The sequence below is a fragment of the Phascolarctos cinereus genome, unplaced genomic scaffold (genome assembly GCF_003287225.1).
Source record: "Phascolarctos cinereus isolate Bilbo 61053 unplaced genomic scaffold, phaCin_HiC Scaffold_9;HRSCAF=440, whole genome shotgun sequence".
NCBI classification, from domain to species: Eukaryota; Metazoa; Chordata; class Mammalia; order Diprotodontia; family Phascolarctidae; genus Phascolarctos; species Phascolarctos cinereus.
Window position 1 is genome coordinate 117046659 of NW_027556402.1, and position 26051 is coordinate 117072709.

The 26051-nt window shown below is 35.7% G+C and overlaps 1 protein-coding gene across 1 annotated transcript in view; it reads left to right on the plus strand.

Moving 5' to 3' along the window:
- CLGN (calmegin) overlaps positions 1-25738 on the plus strand; it is a 72822-nt gene extending 47084 nt beyond the window's left edge. Inside the window, 7 exon segments of the mRNA XM_020989860.2 lie at positions 542-655; positions 792-942; positions 3242-3457; positions 9686-9805; positions 9992-10148; positions 12667-12767; positions 25181-25738. Of these exon segments, the coding sequence (XP_020845519.1) occupies positions 542-655; positions 792-942; positions 3242-3457; positions 9686-9805; positions 9992-10148; positions 12667-12767; positions 25181-25261 (940 nt within the window). The 3' untranslated portion in view covers positions 25262-25738.
- The last annotated feature ends 313 nt before the right edge of the window (positions 25739-26051 follow it).

Consider the following 26051-nt stretch of genomic DNA (forward strand, 5'->3'; position numbering starts at 1 on the left):
TATTGTAGTTTAGTTATTTTTTTAAATGAAGTAATGAAGAGAACTAATTCTCTAATCTTACCTACCACCACCAAAAAACCCATACCTACAAGAAAAGTTTTCCAGCAACTAGAATTGTCACAAAGGGGAATGGGCTACCTTGTGAGATAGTACTTACAATCTCTCACTGGACTGGAAGCCATAGTGCTGTAGAGGGAATTACTCTGCTGCTTAGATAATCTCAACAACCCTGTGAGCTATAAATAATAGCCCTGTAATGCATATGAATATGTACTGCTGTAATACGTTATTCAAAATGATTTTTTAAAATGTTCCCATTGGTTACAGCCATTAGGCTTTCCAAAGCTTAAGGTGAAAATACTCATAGGTTGTTCTTTTAAAGTATTTTTGAGTATATTTATTTAACATTTATTTACTTTTTAAAATTACATAGTGTTAATAGTATGTATAATATAGCCACTAAAGGATTTTTATGAAAATTGAATTAAACAGTAGCAGCATATTTTGAGAATAGTAACAGCAAACGATTCTCTGTTTAAAGGGATGAAAGTCAGCCTGCCCAAATAGCAGATCCTGAAGCTTTTAAACCTGAGGGCTGGCTTGATGATGAACTAGAATATATTGAAGATCCTAGTGCTGAAAAACCTCCAGACTGGTAAGGGTCCTTGAACTCTGGATGTACATTTAAAGTCTTTTTCTCCCTTCTTTTGCTATCAAATATTTTACTTAACCTAGAGGAGAAAGAAGTGAAGGCTACTTTTTGCAACTTTTTGATGTATTCATGTCTACAGGAATGAAGAAATGGATGGCAGGTGGGAAGCCCCTCTTATTCCTAATCCAGCATGTAAGATTGGATGTGGGCAATGGCAGCGTCCTATGATTGACAATCCAAAATACAGAGGAAAGTGGGAACCTCCAATGATTGATAACCCCAATTATCAGGTAATATTCAGTTGTTCCAGATTATCAAATAAGAATTTTTGTGATCTATCCTGATAGATAGTTTTGATTTTTATAAGTCCACGTCAACTTCGTATTAAAATATTTCATAGCTACTTTATTAGAGCACAATAGTTATAATTCATACTAAAATGTTAAAACCTCAGTGTAATTTTCCATTATTAATTTAATTAATTTTAGATACTTTTTTTTAGAAAAAGAATATTTTATTGTGATTTTTGTGTTTAGTTAGCTATAATGCTTCATGCAGGAATATATTTAATTTACAAATTAGCGCTAAGTAAAAGTACATAAGAAGTCAGGCAGCATAGTATATAGTTGGAAGAAGACTGGACTGATTCAGAACTGGTTTAAGTTCAAGCTCTATCCCTGAGTGAAGTTTGGAATTCAGATTTGGATTTGAATCATGATGTAGCTTAGTTGTAACCTGTGGAAACATGGGCAAGTCACTTCACTTTGGACCTCAACTTCCTCCTCTGTCAAATGAGGAGTTTAGAGCTAGATGGTTTCCATGGCCTCTTCCAATGATAAATAATATGATACTACCTTGCTTACTAGCTTTATGATCTTGGGAGTCATTTAACTGCACTGAGGCTCATATTACTGTTTTGGCACTCCATTGGACTGGAGTTGAGGGCCATATGAGATGATGGTGGTAAAAACTCTGTGATCTGTAAAATATCATATCAGCATGTTATTTTATGTTATAGTATTATAAGTGGAGAGAGCCAAATTTAATTATTAAGAACACATGTTTTAGGGGTTCTCAAAGAACAAAATCAGTTTTTAATATGATTTAACATGTTAATAACTTTTCATCAAATAATTGTATTTTATTCTCTTACCAGTTATACCCTGCCCACTTTTCCTTCTTAATTTTTGTAGCTGATAACACAAATGCTAATTTTTTGTTGGTAACATAAGGGACTAACATAACTGGTTTTTGAATATACTTAGCTTTTAATGTCCTAGCTTTTCTGTTTCTTTTCCATCACAATGATAAATTATATATTAATTTTTATTTAAAATTTTGATGTTTTTATATTGTTATGCCTTTTTACTTTTTTATATTTCTGTTTTGCTGATAGTTTGACAGTCTATGTAAATAGACAATTTCTGAGTAATTCTTTATTCATTAACAAATTGGGCCACTTCTATAGTGTTATAAAATAATACATAAAATTTCTTCAACTGCATATACTTCAAAATGTGAGCAATTTTATCATTGTGAATATTACTCAACACCTGTCCAGACTATAGTTCTTCTGTGTTATAATTAGCTTTTTTATCTATTGCTATGGCCTAGTGACTACTTTGAATTTTTAGAATAAAATTTACTTTAAGCAATATTTTATGTGTAAATTTCTGGGTGCATGGTACTTGCCTAAAACATTGTCTTAAAATAGGTTTATTTGATGTGTATTTTAGATTTTGTATGGTATCTTTTATATGAAGCTCAAGGTGTTGTGCAGATAACTTAAATTGCCTCTGATACTCCCAAAGAGCATTGTTATTGGATAAATTGTTATTAGAAAATAGGACAAAATAATTGAATCCAGCAAACTTACCAAGTTAGGTAAAATAATTGATGTGTGCTTTGCACAGAATTGAGAGTTCTAGTCCTAACTCTAGTCCAGACCACAAGCAAATGGCTTAACTTATGGACCTCTAGTTTTCACATCTTTAAAATGAAGGGTTTGATTTTCTGCTAAGTTTCCTTTCAACTCCAAAATTCTGAGTTTCTGTACCTTTTTTTTTCTTTTTTCGAGTTGTATAAATGAATGAATGAATAAAGCATTTATTAAGCACATACTAAGTATAAAGCATTGTGCTAAGCCTAAATTTAGGGATTCATATAGAACACTAAGTCTCTGCTGTCAAGTAGCTTACATTCTAATGGAGGAAACAACATACATATGAAACAAAGTTTCAACTGCAAGTCATTTGGCAAGGTCCCATGGTCCAGAGGGTACAGCAGCAAAGCAGATATTAATGCCTCTTCTTTAATTGGACTGTCTCCATTAGTGTCTGAGGGTAGATGATGGTCAGGGTGGTGATCGTGGTGACTTGACTTGTCACACATGCCAACTTTTGTCTCTTTTCAGCAACTTTTTTGTTTAGCTAGCATAATTAATTTGGTTAAGTTGACATTTGTTTTTCCAAGTTGTATAAAATATATTGTCTATTATGTATTGTATTATATCTATATAACCTATTCTCTATCGTATATATCTATTGATATCTAAATCTTACCTCCTTTTGGTTTTGTTTTTTCACCCAGGGAGAATGGACCCCTCGAAAAATTCCAAATCCAGATTATTATGAGGATAGAAATCCATTTCTTCTGAGTTCTTTCAGTGCTCTAGGCTTAGAACTATGGTCTATGACCTCTGATATCTACTTTGATAATTTTATCATCTGTTCAGATAAGGAAATAGCAGATCGTTGGGCTGATGATAGTTGGATGGTGAAAAAATTGGTAGCGAGGGCTAATGAGGTATAGTATTAACTATAATGTTAATAATGTTTATGTGTGATATAATTCCGTACTGAATTTTTAATGATGAAATGATTTATGAAAAATTTTCATTTTAAAAGGTAAGTAAAACTGTAACTACTAAAGCTTTGATGTAACTTACTTTATTTGGGCATGAAATATTTAATTTGTCTTTTATGATACCACATTTTAAATAGATGTCCTTAAATTTATGTAGTTAAAAATAGTATCTTTTTCAAATGAGATTTTAACACCATTTTTTTTTCTGTTTGGAAAAGTGAAATTTCTAATCATTATGGACATTTCTCACTTCACAAAATTAAAGCACTGTTACTTTTTGTAAAAACACTGACAAGTACTATAGATGTTAACCTTTTTTCAGTTTAGTTATCTTTTATTCAAAGTGGATATAATAATTTAAAATCTTAAATGTAGACCTGACTGTGCCACCTCCCTGTTCATTGTGTTCCAATGGCTTCCTTTTACTTTCAAGATCAAATATAAAGTCTTCTGTTGGTGTTTAAATGTCTTTATAACCTGGTGCCTTCTTACCTTTCCATTCTTCTTATACCATACTTCCCTCCATGTATAATGTGATCAGCCTACCTACAGTTCTTTGAATATCTCACGCTCCCATTTCTGTATTTAGCACAGGCTGTTCTCCATGCATGGAATGCTCTAATCCTCCTCCCCCCTTTTCCTAATGCCCATTTTTTCCTGGATTTCTTCAAGATTCAGCTCAAATCCCACCTTCTGCAGGAGGCCTTTCTTAGTTTTCCCAGTGGTTTTGCAGTAGCCATGGAGGACATTTGGAAAAAAGCCTGCTTTAGAGATAGTTATGTTTATGTACTAACTTATATATCTCTTGTAGAGGGCAGGGAAATAGAGAAACTCTTTTCCATTAAATAATATAAATCTGTTAGGAATTTGAGGAAGAGATCATTTGGCTGGGAAGCCCTAAATTTGAAGAGTCTAAGGAAACCTTAAAGAGGCAGTAGGATATATGTAACGATATGGATAGTCAGTGTTATGTGACTAGTTAGTAATAGCTAGAACTAGAACAGAGGATTCCTCACTGCAACAGAGCTCATCCACTGTTTTACCTTACTTGGTAGGTAAATGTATATTCTTTGGCAGCTGGAAGATAAATAAGGCTGGAGCAGAGGGTTTTGGTAAGAGAATAAAAGGTTAAGTTTAGCCTATATTATACAAAACCTTGAAAACCAGTGTTTTCGGCTGGCCAAATACTAGCTAGTTCTTCAGTAGTTTATGTCCAGCATTAGAATAAAATGAGACACTTGTAGGTCACTCAACAGTTAAGAAAAGGAGAATTATTTCTCCATAGCAGGAGGAAGAGATTCAACAAAGATAGACTTTCAGAATACCTTGAGTTGATTTAGCTCATCAGAGTTCCACTGCCTCTGAATTGCTCATCAGAGTCTGACAGCCAAGCATAAAGGAACATTTGAGCTCTTTGTAGCAGTTTTGTACTCGGATGGCTAAATTAAATTAGTGTATATTTAGGTACTTTAATACAAAAGTGGGTAAACAGTGTATTCCAGGCATATTCGAGGCCAGTGAGAAAGTTGGTTAAGTGTCATATATCTGTGTGATGGAGTGTCATGTCTTAGGAACAGAGAGAAGGCCAATTTGGCTAAATCTCAGAGTGTAGGAAGAGAAGTGAAGAGTAGTACTTATCAAAGCTGGAAAGACAGATTGGGACAAAGTTATATAGAGCTTTAAAAGCTAAATAGGATTTTGTTTTAATCCTAGAAGCAATAGGAAGCCACTGGATTGATTAAATTGAAGAGTCATACTTAAGGAAAATTTGAGGTTAAGGAGGAGGCTGTTGTCATGATCTAGGACTTAAACTAAGACAGCAGCTATGTGAATGGTGAGAAGAGGTCAGATGCAAGTGATGTTGTAAAGGTAAAAATTAACAGGATTTTGGCAGTTAATTGGTTATATGGGGTGAGGGCAAGTAATGAGTCCAAGGCAATGTCAGTATTACAGGCCTGTGAGACTAGAGCCTTCCAGTGATGGTGGTGGTGATGTGATGTCTTCTGTTGGTACCTTTGACGGAAGTAGGGAAATTTAAAAGAGGTGAGGGTTTTTGGGGAAAGAAGGAGTTTGATTTTAGATGCGTTGAGTTTAAGGTATCTCCTAGATATCCAGAACAGAATAAAAACAGAATGATAGGGCATACAATTGAGGTAACTATCCAAGGGCAATTGGTGATGAGGGATTAAAGATGGGGAGAGACAAATACAGACATATACAATACATATATGCATATACACACGTTTGTGAGTTGTCAGCATAGAGATGATAGGTAAACCCATGGGAGCTAATGAAGTAACAAGAGAAAGAGTGCAAGGGAAAAGAGAAAAGGACCTACCAAGGACAGAGTTTTGGGGAACACCAACTGGAGCATATGTTGAGCCATCAAAGGAGACTTGAAGAGTATTCAATCATGTAGAAAAACCATAACAGAATAGTGCCACGAAAAATTCATAGAGAGCAATTTCATCTGAATGATAAGGTTAGAAGCCAGATTCCAAAGGGATGAGGGGTTAGAAAGTGGAGGCAGTGATTGTAGACAGCTTTTTCAAGGAATTTGGCTTAGAAAGGAAAGAGAGCTGTAGGACAGTAGTTTGAGGAGGATAGTGGAGTAGGGCTTAGTGAAAAGTGCTTTTTTTTTTTTTTAAGGAAAGGCGAGACAGTATGTCTGCAGGTGGTAGGGAAGGAACCAGTGGATGAATTTTGAAGTTGAGAAAGTGGGATAAACAAGGCTCCAGAAAACATGTATGCTCAGAACATTGGATTTTTACGGTGGAAATCAATACCAAATTAGGAGAAAGAATAAAAACAAGAAAATATGGCATATAATTAAAAAGGAACTGCAATTTAATGAAACTACAGATGTCAAGGAAATGGTAATGGGGGAAAAAACTTACGTTGGCATAGACTATCACCATTTTTTAAGCAAGTTTTATACATTTAGTTGAATTTCCACAGCCAGGCATCTAAGAGTTTAGAAAGTGCCTCTGAAAACATTTAGTCTACTTTAGGGAGATAACAGAGCCAAGGCTACTCTTTAACATTGCAGTCCTAAGAGTTTTGGTGCACGATGTATGAGAAAGTAGAAATAACACTAAAGAAAACAAAAGTAGGAAGAGCAAACACTAACCCAAACCTATAACAGATCTTAATAGAGGTTATACAGTTTTCAGGGTATCTGAAAAGAGGGAGGATACAAAGCTTTTGGGGAAAGTCAAGTTAATTGTAGAATTTCTTGGAAGAAAAATACTCTTTGAATAAAACAAACAGTTACTGTGTAACATAACATTAGGATCAGGTTCCTATGCATACATGTAGCTATATCTCTATCTGTCTATCTATCTATCTGTCTATCTATCTATCTATCTATCTTTATATTTAGCCTATGAATAAGGAATAGTAGTGGTCTAGGATTTCCCTAAATTTAAAATCCTCCTGTCTGCAATGTAAATTCAAATTATTTTCTGTGGTCAGGTAAAACTAGGATTTCTCTCTTGTATGGCTCTTGTATGATTTCAAATATTTTAAAATATCTTATCAAACATTAGTGTTTCTAGTTCTTAAAAAAATTTCAAATACAAGTATTAATATGTGCTTTCTACTATCTCTCTTTTGTAGCACATTTTGAAACAAAACAAACAGAAATCAAATCCCTTAATACAGCTCTACATAGTCTGTCAAAACAAAATCCCATTTTAGTCATGTGCAAAAAATACATATCTTTTTCTATATTTTAAAGTTACACCTTTCATCTTCATTCTTTTGGACTTGTTTATCATTTCAGAATTTGAGAGCATTTTAGAGTTGTTTTTCTGTGTAATGTTATTATAAATTGTTCTCAATATTCTGCTCACTTCACTCTTTATCATTTCATAAAGGTTTCCTCATTTTCCTCTGAAATTGTCCATTTCATCATTTCTTATGGAACAGTAATATTCCATTACATTCATATACCAGAGTTTACATAGTCATTCACAAATAGAAGAACAATTCATTAGTTTCCAATTTTTGGCTGCTATGATATTAGTTGCTAAAAATATTTTTGTACATAAAGACCTTTTCTGTCTTTCTTTGATTTTTGGGGGGGAATAGGCCTTAGTATTGGTATAGCTAGGTGAAAGACTATGCAGAGTTTGGTATCTTCCTTGGCAAAGTTCCAAATTCCTTTCCAAGAATGGCTTTACTGATCCATAGTTTCCCCCAGCTAGTGTACTTGTTTTTTCACAGCTCCTCCATTTGCCATTTTGCTCTTATATCGTCTGATAGTTGTGAGATAGAATCTCAAAGTTGTTTTAATTTGTATTTCTCTATTAGCTTAGATTTCTTCCCCTGAAATCTGCCTGCCTTTTCATATCCTTTCAACATTTATCTAATGGGGAATGGGTCATAGGCTTATTAATTTGAATCAGTTCCTTAAGTATGTCTTCTAAATGAGACCCATGTTAGAGGAACTTGTTGCAAAGATTTTTTCCCAATTACCTATTTTCCTTCAGATGTTTATTACTTTAGATTTGTTTGTATAAAAACTTTAAAATTTTACATAATAAAAATTGTCCATTTCTATGGTCCTATCACTTATTTAGTCATTAATTCTTTCCCTATCCATAGATACAAAAAGTAATTTCTTTCTTGCTCCTCTAATTTGTTTATGATGTGACCTTTTCTATATATTTAGAACTTACCTTGTCATATTGTGTGAAATGTTGGTCTAAACCTGATTTCTGCTAGACTTCTGTCCAGTTTTCTTGCCAGTTTTTGGTGAAATAATCAGCTGTTTCCCTAGTAACTGGGAATTCTTTGGGTTTATCAAACACTATGCTACTGTGCTTGTTTGCTTCTGTATGCTATGTACCTAATTTGATCTGATCTGATGTCTCTCTCTGTTTCTGTTTTTTTAAATTAACTTTAAAAATCGTTTTAATGATTACTGCATTGTAATATAGTTTGAAATCTGGTACTGAGAGATCCTTTTCCTTCTTACTTTTTTCACCCTTGATATGCTTGACCTTTTGTTCTGCCATATGAATTTTGTTATTTTTTCTAGTTCTAGAAATATTCATTTGGTAATTCAATTGATGTACCATTGAATAAGTTAATTAATTTAGGTAGTATTGTCATTTTTATTATAGTAGTTTGACCTAACCTTGAGCAGTTAATGTTTCTCTGGTTATTTTGTCTGTCTTTATTTCTGCAGAGAGTTATAGTCATAGTTATATTCATAATATTCCCTGGATGAATCTTGGTAGATACTCTCCTTATATATTTCATAGTTTCTGTAGTTACTTTGAGCTTCTCTTTTTAGCTCTTTTTTTTTTTTTGGCTGGGCAGTGGGGTTAAGTGACTTGCCCAGGGTCACATAGCCAGTAAGTGTTAAGTCTGAGGCTGGATTTGAACTCAGGTCCTCCTGACTCCAGGGCTGATGCTCTATCCACTGTGCCACCTAGCTACCCCTTTTTAGCTCTTCTTGCTGGGTTTTATTAGTTATATATGAGAATGCTGATGATTCAGGTGGATTTATCTTACATTCTGTAACTTGAGTGAAGTGATTAATTGTTTTAAATTGTTCATTCTCTAAGGTCCTTTAAGTATATACCTTCATAGTGGCTACAGAAGGTGGTGATAATTTGTTTTCTCTTTCCACATACTTATTTCTTTAATTTCTTTGTCTTATTTTATTGTTATAGCTTGTTGAGTAGTAGTGGTGATAATGGATATCTGTACTTTACCCCTGATCTTATTGGAAAGGCCTCTTACTTTTCTCTATTACATATAATATACTTTTTGCTGTGTTAATGGATTTATTCCTATGATTTCTAGATAGAAATGAATGTTTTATTTTGTCAGAAACATTTTTTAGAATCTATTAATAGGGCTTTTATTATTTTAAACATGGTTTATTATATTTATAATCTTCCTTCTATTGATCTAGCCAGCGTTTCTAATTCTGCAGAGATTTTCTGCTATTAAATTATGTTAAATTAAATTATATTAAAATAATATTAAAACTTTTGTTATAGATTAAAAAATTTTCTTAATAAGTATATTATGATAGAATAAAACACTCTTTTGCTCACATATTCTTTTACCTAGCTAAAATTGAGTGTCTTTATTTTATAAGAAAGAATTTTGAAATATGACATTTTTTTTCTTTTCTTGTTTTTCATGTAGCCTGGTATATTTACTCAGTTGCTGACTGCTGCTGAAGAGCGGTGGTGGCTTTGGATCATTTATGCCTTGACAGCAGGGCTGCCTTTAGTATTGATTACTTTATTTTGCTGGCCAAGAAAGGTAATGGAACAGGATTTCTTTTCTGAGTGCTTTTTTTTTTTCAGTGTTTAGGAGTTTCTGTTGACTGCCCAAGTGATTCGTTTAAGTAGTAAACTAAACTTTGTGAAAGATTTTAATAATACTTAATTATTGGTGTGACACACTAATTGCAAGTTGTAATAAATTAGCTTATGTTAACCACCACAGAAAAAGGATGAAGATGCAGAGTACAAAAAAACTGATATACATAAGCCACAAACAAAGGGAGCACTAGAACAAGAAGTGAAAGAGAAGGCAGCCCTAGAGAATACTGCAGACCTGGAAGAGGAAAAAGAAAATCAAGATGATGGTGAAATTGAAAAAGGTATGATGGTAGTGATTTATATGGGGAATCACCCATATAAAAAGATTAGTGCTATCCTCACCATAGCTCATAGGCCAAAAACCAGAGGCAGAGGAAGAACACATTTCTCAAAGCAATTCCAGATGTAGTGGTCTGAGAGGCCTTTCCATGTTTTTGATGGTGGTGGCTGGTGACAATCTCTGTTGCTGAAGTTGGCCTCTTCTCATTGGCCATCTATTACTTCTTGCACCGCAATTCATCATCAGGTTTCTGAAGAACAGATGGCAAAGAAGTCAGGAGATATTATCTGAGTTGACATTAAAGACCTTAGATCCCATCAGCAGCGTCTCTTAGAAGACTAAAAGGAAATGCATTTTGGATTTCTTTAAATATTTCAAAGGATCGTTTATTGTGAGTTGGAGGGAATATCAAAGGCCATCTAATCCAACCCCTTCAAATTTACAGATAAGAAAATGAGGCCCAAAGAGTTTTTAGTAATTTACCCACACAGAACTAATAAATATCAGAGCCAGGATTTGAATCCAGAATCTCTCATCCCAGATTTAGCATGCTTTTCATTGTAGCACTTTAAAAGGTTATCATGCAAAAAAGTGACTGGACAATTTGTAGGCTCCAGATGGCAGAACTAGGACCATTGTGTAGAAGTTACAGAGAGACAGATTAAGGAAGTATAAAGAATTGTGAGCAAGAACTTCATAATAGTTAGCACTAACAAATAGGTCCTACATCAGTTCCAAAAAGGGAATAAATTGCTTTATATATTAGTGAGTTATCCATCATTTGGAGGTGTCCTATAAGATGCTAGATAACAACTTGGAATATTGCAGAGGAGATTAATGAATTAGAGTGGGAATTAGAGTAGGTGACATCTAGAATCCCTTGTAATATTAACTGGGCATAAATCCCTAGTATTCTGGCTTCCCAGGAGCAAGTTACTTGGGTGAATTTTGTAGAGCTACAAGTCAGATGCCCAGAGTTTCATTCACCTTAATTGCTTTCAACTGAATTGTTTATTATATGGGCCTATAAGGGGTCAAGGAGGAGTGCAGATGTAATGGGTGCCAAGTAGCCACTGCTTAGGGGCAACTAGATCACAAATAACTAGTCCTTCAGTGGCAGATGCCCAAAACGTCCATCCCACAGAACATGATTTCCACTGTTCAAGGATTCCTAGAACTTTCTTCCTATCTCTCTCTCTCTCTCTCTCTCACATTAGTCTAACTGAAGATGCTAGATCTGAACTAAATCCTGTGTCCTAGTGTCTCTCCACAACAGACTGTGTTGAGTGCTTATAATTTGAAGGAACTCTTCTGAGGTCTGCTGTCATTCTAATCTTGAATATGGAATCAACCTCTGTGCCAAAAAAGTGGTTTAACTCCAAATGACCTGTCAGGTTTTGTTTCAATAAAATTACTCTTGGAACACTTTGGCATGCCTTGAGATTACATACATACCATGTAGTTTATTTCCTGAGATAGATAAAATAGGAATGCAGATATAAAATAAAAAGATGTGAGGGCTTGTTAAATATGATTTATATTCATTTCCTATGCCCTTAAGGATTGCTTTTTCTTTTGTTTTTATATCAGGGTATTAGTAGAGCTTAAAAATAGAAGGGTGTTAAAGGAATTGATTTTATCAGTGTCTGTTGTGCTTCTATATCTCAGATGAGTCAGAATTAGGATAAAGAAAGAGTAGCAAATATTTAAGACACTAGAAGTAAACACAGAGCAGCAAGTATGCTTATTAAAAATCTAATCTGTCTCTAGGAAGGTATTCAAATTTTAGAACACAAGGAATGTTCATATGTTTTACTTCTAAGTCAAAATAAAATGTACTCTTTCCTCTTGCATTAATCCTTTGTTACTGTTTTAATGCCTCAGGAGAAAGATAATGGGGTTGGATCTTGAATTTTGTATTTTGAAGTGGATTTTGCCTTATCTGGTAATGAGAAGTATATGGTACAGGGAAAGAAACACCGGATTCTAAGAATTAATGATCAATGGATTTCCATTTCCTACTTTTGTGTTAATTTTTTTCTTTTGGACAAGTCTGTTATTCTGTTTGTTATCTTAATGTAGAAAATTAGTACTAATAATATTCACTCATATGTGAAGTTTTTTGGGAAGATTGTATGATAAAATGATTATGAAGGCTTTTGGAATGATATGATGCACTATGCAGATTATAGGTATTATTAAGTTGTTTCTGTGAGGAGGTCAGCCTTAGGATTTTTCTTTCTTCCAGTTCATCAAAGTTGACAGTGTGATATGGTATTTAAATCTGTCCTTTAGAAAGACACCAAATACTTCAAATATGAATAATTTGTTTCAAAATTTATAACTGGAGTCAATGTTTAACAAAATAAGGGATATTATAATTAACACAGGAAATTTTTGAGTGGAAGGATTTGTTTTTAAAAATGTTAGATTCTTTTTATTTACCTTTATTGTATCTTATTTTCAATAACAGCTCTGAATTTACAGAGTGAATCATTTCTGTGACATCTCTATTCTAGAGGAAGATGATGAAACTGAAGAAAAGAGTGAAGAAGAAAATGAAACTCTAGATGGGCAGGAAGAAGGCAGTAAATCCAATAAATCTGGATCAGAAGATGAGGTGAGCTCTTAATAGGAAGAACTAGTTTCAATTTGATGTGGTCATGGATTCTTAAAAAAAAAAATCTGATGCATGTCGATTTTTCATCACACTTCCTCTTAACAGCCTTCTAAGAAGCCTTCAGCATTGATGCATATTTGTCTTTAAGGAAGCCAGGAAAATATTGCAGTTAATATTATCTTAATTCCCAGTGCAACAGTAAAAGAGGCTTAGTTGTTGACATATGACTCCTAAAGATAACAGTTTGCATTATAACCATTTTTAAATCAGCAGAATTATAGTGAAGGTTATTAATCCTTTTAAGGTTTTTTTTTAATGTTTTTGATATTAGAAAATCATTTTTCTTTAATGACAGCTATGAAAATAGATTTGTTCTTTTATATTAATGTTTTAATGACATATTTTAGGAACATGGCTCAATAAGTAGTTACTGAGCACTTTGTACCTAGAGTATTATGTTAGGTGTTCATAAACCTTTTTTTTTTAAATTTTATTTTTTTAAATTTTTTTTTCCATATGCTTTTGAGTTGAAAATTTTTTCTCCCTTTTTCTCCCCTCCCACCCTCCCCAAGACAGCGCACAATCTGACATAGGCTTTACATTTACATACCCATTAAACATATTTTCACATTAGTGAAGTTGTAAGTAAAAATTAAAACCAATAGGAGGAACCATCAGAAAGATGAAACAAAACTCAACTGAAGGTAAAAATAAGTGATAGCAATTTGACTTCCATAGTTCTTTCTTTGGATGTGGACAGCATTTTCCATCCCGAGGCCTCTGGAGATGTCTTAGATCCTCGTAATGCTGAGAAGGGTTCAATTTAACATTCTCAGTCATTGCATAACGTGGCTGCTGTTGTATACAAAGTCCTCTTGGTTCTGCTCACTTCACTCAGCATCAGACCATATAAGTCTTCCCAGGTTTTTCTGAAGTCAGCCTGTTCATCATTTCTTATAGCACAATAGTATTCCATTACATTCATATACCACAACTTGCTCAGCCATTCCCCAGTTGATGGGCATCCTCTCAATTTCCAATTCTTTGCCACCACAAAAAGAGCCGCTATGAATATTTTTGTACATGTGGGTCTTTTTCCCATTTGTTTGATCTCTTTGGGATATAGCCCTAGAAGTGCTATTGCTGGATCAAAGGGTATGCACATTTTTGTAGCCCTTTGGGCATAGTTCCAAATTGTTCTCCAAAATAGTTGGATCATTTCACAACTCTACCAACAGTGTATTAGTGTTCCAATTTTCCCACATCTTCTCCAACGTTTATCATTTTCCTGTTTTGTCATGTTGTTGGCCTTACTTTCTTCATCCATAAAATGGTAGTAGTAAACTCTGTTTATACCTGACAAGGTTGTGAGGATCAAAGAAAATAATATCTGTTGAAACATTTGGTATACAATATCAACTATTTTTTACTAAAAAACATTTTGTATTATGATTTCAGATGGAATTTCATTAGTAATTGAATGTCCCTTTTTAATGAAAGATATAATTTCTTTAGTACTTTGAGGTGTTTAAAAAAAAGATAACTTCATACTGGGATTGGGTTTTCTTAGAGATCACAGAAACTACAAATTATTCATGTCATAATTCTGAATAAAATTGCATTTTTAAAGTCTTTTCTCAAGTTAATAGATATGAAGAGCTATAAGAGAAGCTGTTTTCTATTATATTTTTGGGTGTAGTCATATAATGCCAGTAATAGTGTGCATTAAAGTTGTATAGAGCTAGTAGTAAGGACTGTACATGTGATTTCATTGGCATGTGGATGGATCTTCTGATGAGGAAACTTCCTTTAACAATGCAGGCTTGCATCTTCATAACTTGCCCAGGGTCAGGATGATGCAGTCCAGACGTATTAGAGGCTTGCTTCTAGGTGCCACACTGCGTCTCGAAGATTAGAGGCTTAGAGCTGAGCTCTGAGAGTCCAGCAAGCCCACCGTTATCATTCTATAGGTGAAGAAATAAGTACTTGTAATTAAAAAGTGAAGTAGCATAGTGGTCCAATAGAAAAGATTCTTGTTCATAAGACTAGCTCTGTTCCCATTATTTCAGTTGAATAAGTGTTGATTAAGCACCTATTATGTTAGCCATCATTTTGCTAGATGTTAGAATACAATAACAAAAAAATAAAATCCCAGCTCTTAAGAAGCTTTTATTCTGTTGGGGGAAATGTGAGAAATGTATACACATGTACAAATTAGTAACTGAAGGGGACCATGAAGAGATCAGGCAGTGCTCTTTGATTCTGAGGAGGGAGAAAACACTAACCGCTAAGGAAATCAGGGAAGACTTCACAGAGAATTCAACACTTGAGCTGAGCTTAGGAGTAAGTTCAGGAATCTTAAAGGTGAACTTGGGAAGAGGAGCAAATGCTAGGTATGGGGGACAATTGTGTGTACAGATAGGAGTCAGGTGATGAAATGCCAAGTTCTATGGAGTAGCTAGTAGAATCCGCCTTCACTAGAACACTAAGTGGGACAGAAAGTTATGTGAAATCAATGTAAGGAGGGCAGGAGTCTTTGCCATTCTGACAACAGTTGTCCGAACCCTTCCACTTGTATTTTTCCATCATAGGGGCCTGGAGGAACAGCTGCCCTTATTTTTGCCAGGCAGTTAGCTGGTGCAGTGGTAAGAGTGCTGGGCCCGGAGTCAGGAAGATCTGAATTTATATCTGGCCATAGACATTTAATATCTGTGTGACCCTGAAAAGTCACTTCACCTCTTTGCCTCAGTTTCCTTAACTGTAAAATGTAAATAATCATAGCACATACGTAACACACACTCTTAGGGATATTGTGAGGACCAAAATAATAATTGTGAAGTGCTTAGCGCAGTGCCTGGCACATAGTAAATGTTAGTTCTTTTTATTATTATTTCTAATGTTTTCCTTGAGCTTCTTTGAATATCAGGGCAATTTCTGTGGTCTGCCTCCTGCCACAGAGCAGAAATAGGAAGGGAAGCAGGAAAATGGAAATGGTAGATATTTTTCCCTGGCCAAGAAGAAGGTTCTGAACAGCTTGACTGATTAGGAAAAGGGACAAGATGAATAGAACTTTTTTAACTCAGGTGTGAGATAGACTGATAAGTAAACTGTAGACTGAGAAGGCCTAGTACGTGGAAGGCAAAGAAGATATTCATTAATTGACACTTTATGTTGTCCTCTCATTCTAAAAGAGCTGTAACACTTCTCTGAGAATAGCAAAAAGTGGGAAACAGCTATAGTAGCCAGCAGTTGGAGCTACAGTATCAGTTATTTGTGGAGGAAAACCAAACCAATGAAAAGCACTATAATTCTTGTCAAAATGGCAAAACCACATGAAGTCAAGCAATAGAGCACCATGGACAGAAAATGGTGTGGTGTCAAAGTGTACAAAAAGAGGTGGTTGGCCAAGGAACAAGGAACAGAGCCCTAGTAGAAAGGGGAAAGAGAGGATGACACAAGGCGGAACTATGGGATTGATGCCCAGAGGAGTGCTTGTCCAAGGAGCAGTAAATCACTGAACCCTGCCTTAGAGGACAAAGCTGTACCTTGCCCCTTATTCACTCAGGTCTTTATCCAAGGTGGTACTGTAAATCCCATGGATTGTGCTGGTTGGAGGAGTAAAGTGACTTACACATATATAGGGGTTCTCCAAGTATTTTAAGTCAAGGAGAAGGTAGGGCACACCAGAGGTTAAGGCAGCTTGATTTTAGTGAACCCAATTCCTTTTTCCTTATTAAGAGCCAAAATGCCAGAAGAATATATATCTGTCTTATCTACAAGATGGGTCTCTGTTGATAAGACATTATAAGGTCCCTCAGAAAAGGGATAGAAATTATCTTGACTGTATGTGTCCATTGCTTATAAATAAAACCTGGTTTACTTTGATATCTTGCTAGCTTCAGTGTTTAAGGGAAACTAAGGGCAGCCATTTTGGGGAAGTGTCATTTGCTAATGTTCCTAGCTATTTTGAAGGTAAGAAGAAGCGAACCCTTCCCTTTTCTTTTTTCCCTTTAACACCAGTGATCTCTTAATTATAAAATCTAATGACCTCTTCTCAGTCTTTATCCTTGACCTCCCTGGCATTTGATACTATTGATCAATCTCTCTGTTCCTATGTGTTCCTCTCTTTGTTTGTATGACAGTGCTGTCTCTTAACATGTCTGATTACTTCTTCTCTGTCCACAGTCATCCGTATCATATCCTATGTACTCCAGCACTGATTTTGTGGACCATCTGTGTTCCCTTATAGGGTGACTTCAACTCCCATGTATTGTTATAATTTGTATTCAGATGACTCTTAAGATCCTGCTTATATTCTCTTGCTCTCTCCATCTTCCCACTCTCTCTCTGCCTCCTGCCTTCTGTCAGTGTATTTGCTGTTCATCACATAAAACGTTCCATCTTTTGCTTTTATGCAGACATTATGTTTATATTGTTGCTCAGTCATTCTGTCACGTCTGACTCTTCATGACCCTATGGGCCATATTATGCCAATACTGTTCTTGGGGTTTTCTTGGCAAAGGTATTGGATTGGTTTGCCATTTCTCCAGTGATTGAGGCAAACAGAGGTAAAATGACTTCCATAGCTGCTAAGTGTCTGAGGCTGGATTTGAACTCAGGGCTTCCTGACTCCAGGCCCAGCACTCTATCCACTGAACCATCTAGCTGCCTCTTATATTTATATACATACATATATGCATACATATATACATTTTCCCTTATAAAACATGAGGTACTTCAAGATTAGAGATGGTAAATTTTTGTTTTTTCTCAGTGCCTAGCTTAATGGCTGGTACATAGGTAGCTGTTTAATAAATGTTTACTGATTAATCAAAAGGAGTAAAGAGGATGTGCAGGCACAGTTACTGTAAACTCCTTTCTATGAATTTAGCTGTGAAATCAACTTGGAACAATAACTTAAGGAGATGGCAGGATTAAATAAGAAAGTTTTTTAAAAATTATTTGAGATTTTATTTTTTTTCCCCAGTTACATGTAAAAACATTAATTTTTAAAATTTTGAGTTCCAGGTTCCCTCCCCTGCTCCCTGCTTGAGAAAGTAAGGAATTTTATATAGATTATACATATACAGTGATGCAACACATATTTCCATATTAGCCATGTTGTGAAAGAAAACCCAGACCAAAATAAACCGCAAGAAAATAAAAGTATAAAATAGTATGCTTCGAGCTGCATTCAGATTCCATCAGTTCTTTCTCTGGGGATAGATAGCATTTTTCATCATTAGTCCTTGGGATTGTCTTGGATTATTTAATTGCTGAGAATGTCATTTACAGTTGATCATTGTACAGTGTTACTGTTACCATACACAGTGTTCTCCTGGTTCTGCTCATTTCACCTTGCATCAGTTCATGTAATAAGTTTCTCCAGGTTTTTCTGAGAGCATCCTGCTTATCATTTCTTATAGCTCACTAGGAGTGCATCACAATCATATACTACAGTTTGTTTGGCCAGTCCCCAATGGATGGGCATCCCCTCAATTTCCAATTCTTTGTCACCACTAGAAGAGGTGCTATAAATATTTTTGTACATGTAGGTTCATTTCCTTTTTGTTTTGTTTTGTTTTTAGGGATCCAGACCTAGTAATGGTATTGCTGGGTCAAAGGGTTTTATAGCCTTTTGGCCATAGTCTTTTTTTGTTTTTTGCTAGTCCAATAACAAGCATTTATTAAGCACTTACTGGGTGCCAGACATTACTGAGGTCTTAGGGATACAAAGAAAGGCAAAAACATGGATCCTGTTGTAATAAGGGAGAGTGTATGCAAATAATTTGGTGCATTCAAAATATAGATATAGATAGATAGATAGATACATGTGTTTGTGTGTGTGTGTGTTTGAAGTGGGGAGAGGAGGGCATAGAAGTCCCCCTGCAAAATATGGGATTTGAATTGAGTCTTGACGGAAGCCATGGAATGCAGAAGCCAGAGGGGAGGAGGAAAAACATGCCCTGCATGAAGGAAAGATAACCCAAATGCATAAAGTAGGGCAACTTGTATCAGGAACAGTAAGCTTATGGTCTAGGGGAAGACACATCTAGGAGAGTGGTGGCCAGGGAAGTGATTGGTAAGTCCCAGGAATGGCAGAGGGTACCCAGTGAAAGGATATGATGGTGGAGATGGAAACAAATCCCAGCAGTACAGCTGATGAGAAATGCAAGTTGACTGAATTTCTGGGCTTTTTATTTTCTTTTTTATTAATTTATTTTGATTTATTGACAATCACTTCCATAAGCTTTTGAGTTTTAAATTTTTCTCCCCCTCCCTCCTCACCTCCCTCTCCAAGATGGCGCGCAGTCTGATACAGGCTATCCATATACATTCCTATTAAACATATTTTCACATTAGTCATGTTGTAAGGAAGAATTAGAAACAATAGGAGGGACCACATGAAAGAGAAAACAAAACAAAACAGAAGAAAAAAAATAGCAAAGAGTATGCTTCAATCTGCATTCAAACTCCATAGTTCTTTCTTTGGATGTGGATAGCATTTTCCATCATGAGACCTTTGGAGATGCCTTAGATCCTTACGTTGCTGAGAAGGGCTAAGTCTATCAAAGTTAGGCATCACACAGTGTGGCTGTTACTGTATGCAACATTCTCCTGGTTCTGCTCACTTCACTTAGCATCAGTCCATGCAAGTCTTTCCAGGTTTTTCTGAAGTCTACCTGCTCATCATTTCTTATAGCACAGTATTATTCCATTATATTCATACACCACAATTTGTTCAGCCATTCCCCAATTGATAGGCATTCTCTCAATTTCCAGTTCTTTGCCACCACAGAAAGAGCTACTATAAATATTTTTGTACATGTGGTTCCTTTTCCCATTTGTATGATCTCTTTGGGATACAGCCCTAGAAGTGCTATTGCTGGGTCAAAGGGTGTGCACATTTTTATAGCTCTTTGGGCATAGTTCCAAATTGCTCTCCAGAATGGTTGGATCATTTCACAACTCCACCAACAATGCATCAGTGTTCCAATTTTCCCACATCTTCTCCAACATTTATCATTTTCCTGTTTTGTCATGTTGGCCGGTCTGATAGGTGTGATGTGGTACCTCAGAGTTGTTTTGATTTGCATTCCTCTAATCACTAGTGATTTAGAGCATTTTTTCATATGACTTTACATGGCTTTAATTTCTTCATCTGAAATCTTTGGCCACAGTCTTAAATTGCTCTCCAGAATACTGAATCAGTTCACAACTCCACCAACAGTAGCTTAACATCTCAGTTTTCCATATCACCTCGGATATTTGTCATTTTCCTTTTCTGTCATATTAGCAATCTGATCAATATGGGGTGGTATCTCATAGTTGTTTTAATTTGTATTTCTATAATCAATATTAACATGAAGCATTTTTTTCACATGATTATAGATAGCTTTGATTATTTTGTCTGAAAACTGCTTGTTCACGTCCTTTGACTACTTAATCATTTGGGGAATGGCTCTTACTTCCTATAAATTTGACTCAGTTCTCTGTATATTTGAGAAATGAGGCCTTTATCAGAGAAACTTTCTTTAAAAAAATTTTCACAGTTATGATTACTATTTCCTTCCATCCTATTTTCCCCAGTTTAACCCTCTCTCTCTCTCTCTCTCTCTCTCTCTCTCTCTCTCTCTCTCTCTCTCTCTCTCTCTCTCTCTCTCTCTCCCCCCCCTCTCCCCCCCTCTCCCCCCCCTCTCTCCCCCCCTCTCCCCCCCTCTCCCCCTCTCTCTCTCTCTCTCTCTCTCTCTCTCTCTCTCTCTCTCTCTCTCTCTCTCTCTCTCTCTCTCTCTCTCTCTTTCTCTCTCTCCCCCCCCCCGGTTCATCTTCAAAAGTGTTTTCCTTCTAACTGCTGCCTCCCCCAGTTCTGCCCTCCATTCTGTCACTGGCCCCTCTTCCTTCTCTCATTCCCTTCCTCTCCTACTTTCCTGTAGGGTAAGATAGATTTCTGTACCCATCTCAGCGTATGTATTGATCACTTTCTGACCTACTTCTGATCACAATAAAGTTCATGTGCTTCTCCTCCTCCCCCATCTTTCCCTCCATTATAAAAGCTCTTTTCATACTTCTTTTATGTGAGATAATTTACCCCATTCTATCTCTTCCTTTCCCTTTCTTCCAGTGCATTCCTCTTTCTCACCCTTCAGTTTTATTTTTTAGATAATCATCCCATCATATTCAACTCACTCATGCCTTCTGAAAGTTCTTAGGAGTTACAAGTATCATCTTCCTATGTAGAAATGTTTTGAATCCCTTATGATTTCTCTTTCCTTTTACCTTTTTATGCTTCTCTTGAGTCTTGCATTTTAAAGTCAGATTTTCTGTTCAGCCCTGGTCTTTTCATTGGGCAGGCTTGAAAGTTCTCCATTTCATTGAATGTCTATTTTTTGGCATGAAGGATTATACTCAGTTTTTTGGGGATAAGTAATTCTTGGTTATAATGCTAGTTCCTTTGCCCTCCAGAATATCATATTCCAAGTCCTTTGATCTTTTAATGTAGAAATTACTAAATCTTGTGTTATCTTGACTGACTCCACGATATTTGAATTGTTTCTTTCTGGCTGCTTGCGATATTTTCTTCTTGACCTAGGAGATGTAGAATTTGGCTTTAATATTCCTGGGAGTTTTCATTTTCGGATATTTTTCAGGAAGTGATCAGTAGATTCTTTCAATTTCTATTTTACCCTCTAATTCTAGAATGTCAAGGCATTTTCCTTGATAATTTCTTTTTTTTTTCCTTTTATTGTGGCATCCAGGTAGTCTAATAATTCTTAAATTATCTCTCCTTAATGTATTTCAAGGTCACTTGTTTTTCCAGTGAGATATTTTACATTTTCATCTGTTTTTTAATTCTTTTGATTTTGTTTGATTACTTCTTGATTTCTCATAGAGTCATTAGCTTCCACTTGCCCCATTCTAATTTTTAAAGAATTATTTTCTTCAGTGAACGTTTATACTTCCTTTTTCCATTTGCCAATTCTGCTTTTTAAGAAGTTCTGTTCTTCAGCAAATTTTTGAATACCTTTTTCCATTTAGCCAAGTTCTTCTCTTCGTCGTGTTTTTGTGCCTCTTCTACCATTGACCTGTTTTATTTTTTCAGGTATATTTTCTTCAATTTTTTTTTGTGCTTCCTTTACCAACCTATTGACTTTTTTCCCCACGATTTTCTTATATCACTGTTATTTCTTTTCCTATTGTTCCCTCCATCTCTCTTATTTGATTTTTAAAATAGTTTTTGAACTCTAACAAGAATTCTTTTTGGGTCTGAGACCAAATCACATTTTTCTTTGATGCTTTGGATATAGCAGTTTTGACTTTGTCGTCGTCTTCTGATTTTGTGTTTTGATCTTCTCTGTCACCACAGTAACTTTTTATAGTCTGGATCTTTTCCTGTTGTTCACCCATTCTTCCAGCCTATTTCTTGACTTTTAAATTTATATTAAAGTTGGATTTTGCTCCTAGAGTGGAGGGGCCATGGTCCCAACCAAGCTTCAAGTTTTTTATGCAGATAGTTCTGGATGTCTCTAAGCTTTCAGTTGTTTCAAGGTGGTAGGATCCAAGTAGAGATGTGTCCTCACTTCCCTGGGGCCAAAGAGCTGGCTTGTCAGTACTCTTTTCCCTTGGACTTTGACCCAGGATCTCCATATGGGCAATGCCAGTGCCAGCAAAGAGACCTCTGTAATCTCCTTATGATTGGTTGTCCAACCTTCTTATCACTGATTCAGTTGCTCCCAAGATCTGATGCTCGTTTGCCAATGTGTGGCCTGCTCTGGACTAGGCTGTACCATCACCCCAGGATGATAGACTTTTCCTGCCAACTTTCTAAGTTTTGAGGGGCTGAAAATTGTTTCACCCTGTCCTTTTGTGGATTCTGCTGTTCCAGAATTTGTTTTGAGGTGTTAAAGTTTGGGGAATTTGGGAGAGCTCAGGTGAGACCCTGTCTTTTCTCCACCATCCTGGCTGTGCCCCCAAAGTTGTTTTTTCAAAGGAATGAGGAATACCTGAACATTTTTTAAGTAGCAGAAAAGGTACCAGGAAGTAGAGGAAAAGATGAGAGGTGAGAAAAGGAATGTATGAAAGAATGATAGATGGGAACTACTTCCACAGGAGTCAAGAAGTCTCGGTTCAAGTGTACAAATAAATGAGTTACTCTTGACAAGGAGAGTGACAATTATTTTTCTGAGTCTTAAACAAAAGAAAAGAGGACAAGTTGAAAATGTCTAGAGATTGTGATGTAGAGGTGAGAGAGTGCAAGACTTTATCAGTTTCCTCAATAAAGCAGGAAGCAAGGGCATCTGGTAAGAGCAAGGCTAGTTGGAGTGAGGAATTTCTTAGAGCTTGGAGAATTTTTGACATAGCTGCTGTAAGGAATGTGATAATCATAGGTGGATGAAAGGGTGGCCATGCCACAGGGAGGGCAAAGTTGATGTAATAGTGCAGATTTGTAGTGAACCTAGTTATATATTCGTGATCACCTTTGGCAGTTCATAAGTTAGAGAGGATAAAGTAGATAGTAGAGATCCAGAGTTAGTGATAAAATCAGTCTCTCTGTGAAAAGGAATAGCTATTAAAAAATGTTTGCCCTATGAATTTAAAACTAATTTACATATCAAAAGGGTAGAAAACAGAAAAAGATTAAGCAAGAAACCTAATTAAGAGGTGCATGAGGGCAGCTAGGTGGTGTAGTAGATAGAGCACTGGCCCTGAAGTCAGGAGGACCTGAGTTCAAATCCAGCCTCACACCAAACACTTGACACTTATTAGCTGTGTGACCCTGGGCCGGTCACTTAACCCCAATTGCCTGGCCAAAAACAAAAACAACAAAAAAAAATACCCCCCCCAAAAAAAAAGAGAAAGAGAGATGCATGTTGGTCTTTCCTGTGCTGTCTTAATTCTATTTGTTTATTCAACAAGCATTTGTTAATTTTACTATCTTAATATTACTGTATGCAAGGCACCATGGTAGATTGAGGGCTACCCTGAAGAATCTCACATTCTAATTAATGTGGAAATATGTTTTGCTTAATTTCACGTGTATACAAACCTATATCAAATTGCTTACTGTCTCAGGGAGGAGGGAGATAAGGGAGGGAGGGAAAAATATGGAACTCAAAATTTTTAAAAAATGAATGTCAAAAGTTGTCTTTACATGTAATTGGGAAAAAATAAAATATTTTTAAAAATAAAAGAACCTTACATTCTGCCGTCAAAAGTGTGGATGACACTGAAAATGAATTTAAAATGAATGCAGTCTGGATATGAAATCAATCAATAAGCATCTGTTAAATGCCTAGTAAGTACTAGAAATACAAAGACAAAAGTGGAAGTGAAAAAAAGTCCCTGCCCTCAAGGAACTTACATTTTAATGGGGAGATGACATATGCATATATTAGTATGTATAGAATATATGCAAAATGAGTAAAAGGTATTTTTGGATGGAGAACACTAGCAATTAGGGGCATCAGGAAAGTTTTCATGAAGAAAGTAGTGCTTGAGTTGAATCTTGAAGGAAACTTGGAAGGAAATCTAGGAGACAGAGGTGAATAGGGAGTGCAGTCCAGGAACAGAAGATGGCAATGCAAAGGCACAGTGACTGGAAAAGAATTGTCATATGTATCTGACAGCAAGTTGGCCAACATGGATGGAAAGAAGACTGCAAGGAGAGGAATAAAGTGTAAGAGGACTGGAAAGGTAAGATAAGGTCAGGTTGTAAAGCTGCAAATGTCAAACAGTGGAGTTAATTTATATTTCCTTTGGTAGGCAGTCACTGAGTTTGTTAGCTCCACACTTCTGCAGCTGTGTGGAGAATGGATTGGAGTGGGAGGGGCTTCAAGGAGATAGAGAGACCCAAGTAGGAAGCTATTATCCAGTTAACAGGTGATGAAGAGGCTGTGTGAGTGGAGAGGAATGGGCATACCTAGATAGAAATGACAAGATTTGGAAGTTAATTGGATATGTGGGGCTAGTGATAGCGATGATGGTTGTGAACTTGCGTAGCTTGAAGGATGGTGATGCCCTTAGACAGCAAGAGGGAAGTTCAAAAAGTCACGTGTATGGGAAGAAAGGTAATGAATTCTGTTTTAGACATGTGGAAATTGGGATGCCTCCAGTACATGAAGTTTGAAATGTCCAATAAGCAGTTGGTAATTGGGACCAGAGCTCAGGAAAGATATTATAGGAAGGGATATATAGATCCAGGAGTTGTCTGCATTGAAACTAACAGAAGTTGGCTGCAGTTACTGGGATAATAAACATTGATAATCCATATAAGTAGTACCTAATCATGGTACTGAGGTGGTTAAAATTTAGTACTTGGCTAATTTGTTAGTAGTATACTAGTCAAATGCCTTTCAAGATAGATCAAAAGAAAATGTTCGAAAACAAAATTACTAATATATTTTCTTTTTTCTTAGATGAAAGAAGCTGATGAAAGTACAGGGTCTGGAGATGGGCCAGTAAAATCAGTACGTAAAAGAAGAGTAAGAAAAGACTGAAATACTTTCAAGTTTTTTGTAGTTCCTAAAAGAGAAATTTGGCACGCCAGTATAGATATGCCAATCGCTGGACTTAACTCTCCACACTTCCTGCTCCATAGCCAGCCTCTTTATTCTTCTTACATTTTACTTTAGGCTTCTTTTTGAGGAAGAACACTATTTGTGAAGTTGTGTGGTGTTTTAATTTAGAATAAAAGAAAAATGGCAAGTTGAATAACAGATTTAAGAGCATAATATCTATCATTAGAATTTATTTAGTCTAAGTCACTTGGAGGTATTTTAGTTCTTTAAAACTTGTGTAGCAAATGAATTTGTTCCATCTTCTCCACTGCAATTGGAGAGATCAATTTAAGTGTTTCCCATTTAATGAAAATGGCTAAACTTACAGCACAACTAGTCAAATTGCCTATTCAAAAGTGGGATAGGGTTTTTTGTTGTACAGAACTAAATGTAATAAAGATATTTTTTGTGTTTGTATTTGGTTCTAAACAATTCAAAGTATTTGTATATGGCCTACATTTATCTAGTTTGTATCAGTTTATAGTTATGGTCAGTTGTTAAGTAAATTTATTAAATTACTATAAATAAATTACTAAGTAGTAATTTAAGAGGTGCTTTGTTGATAGACAAGTTGACTTGTCTGAGTGTCATTCATGGAATCACTGGGTGTTGGTGCAACATATTTTACATTTGAATGCAAAGATGTTAAATTTTATTAAAGAGAATGGTGTACAGATTAATTTTTCAAGCTTTTATAGGTTTGAGCCAGAATGGCCTACTCCTGTTGGAA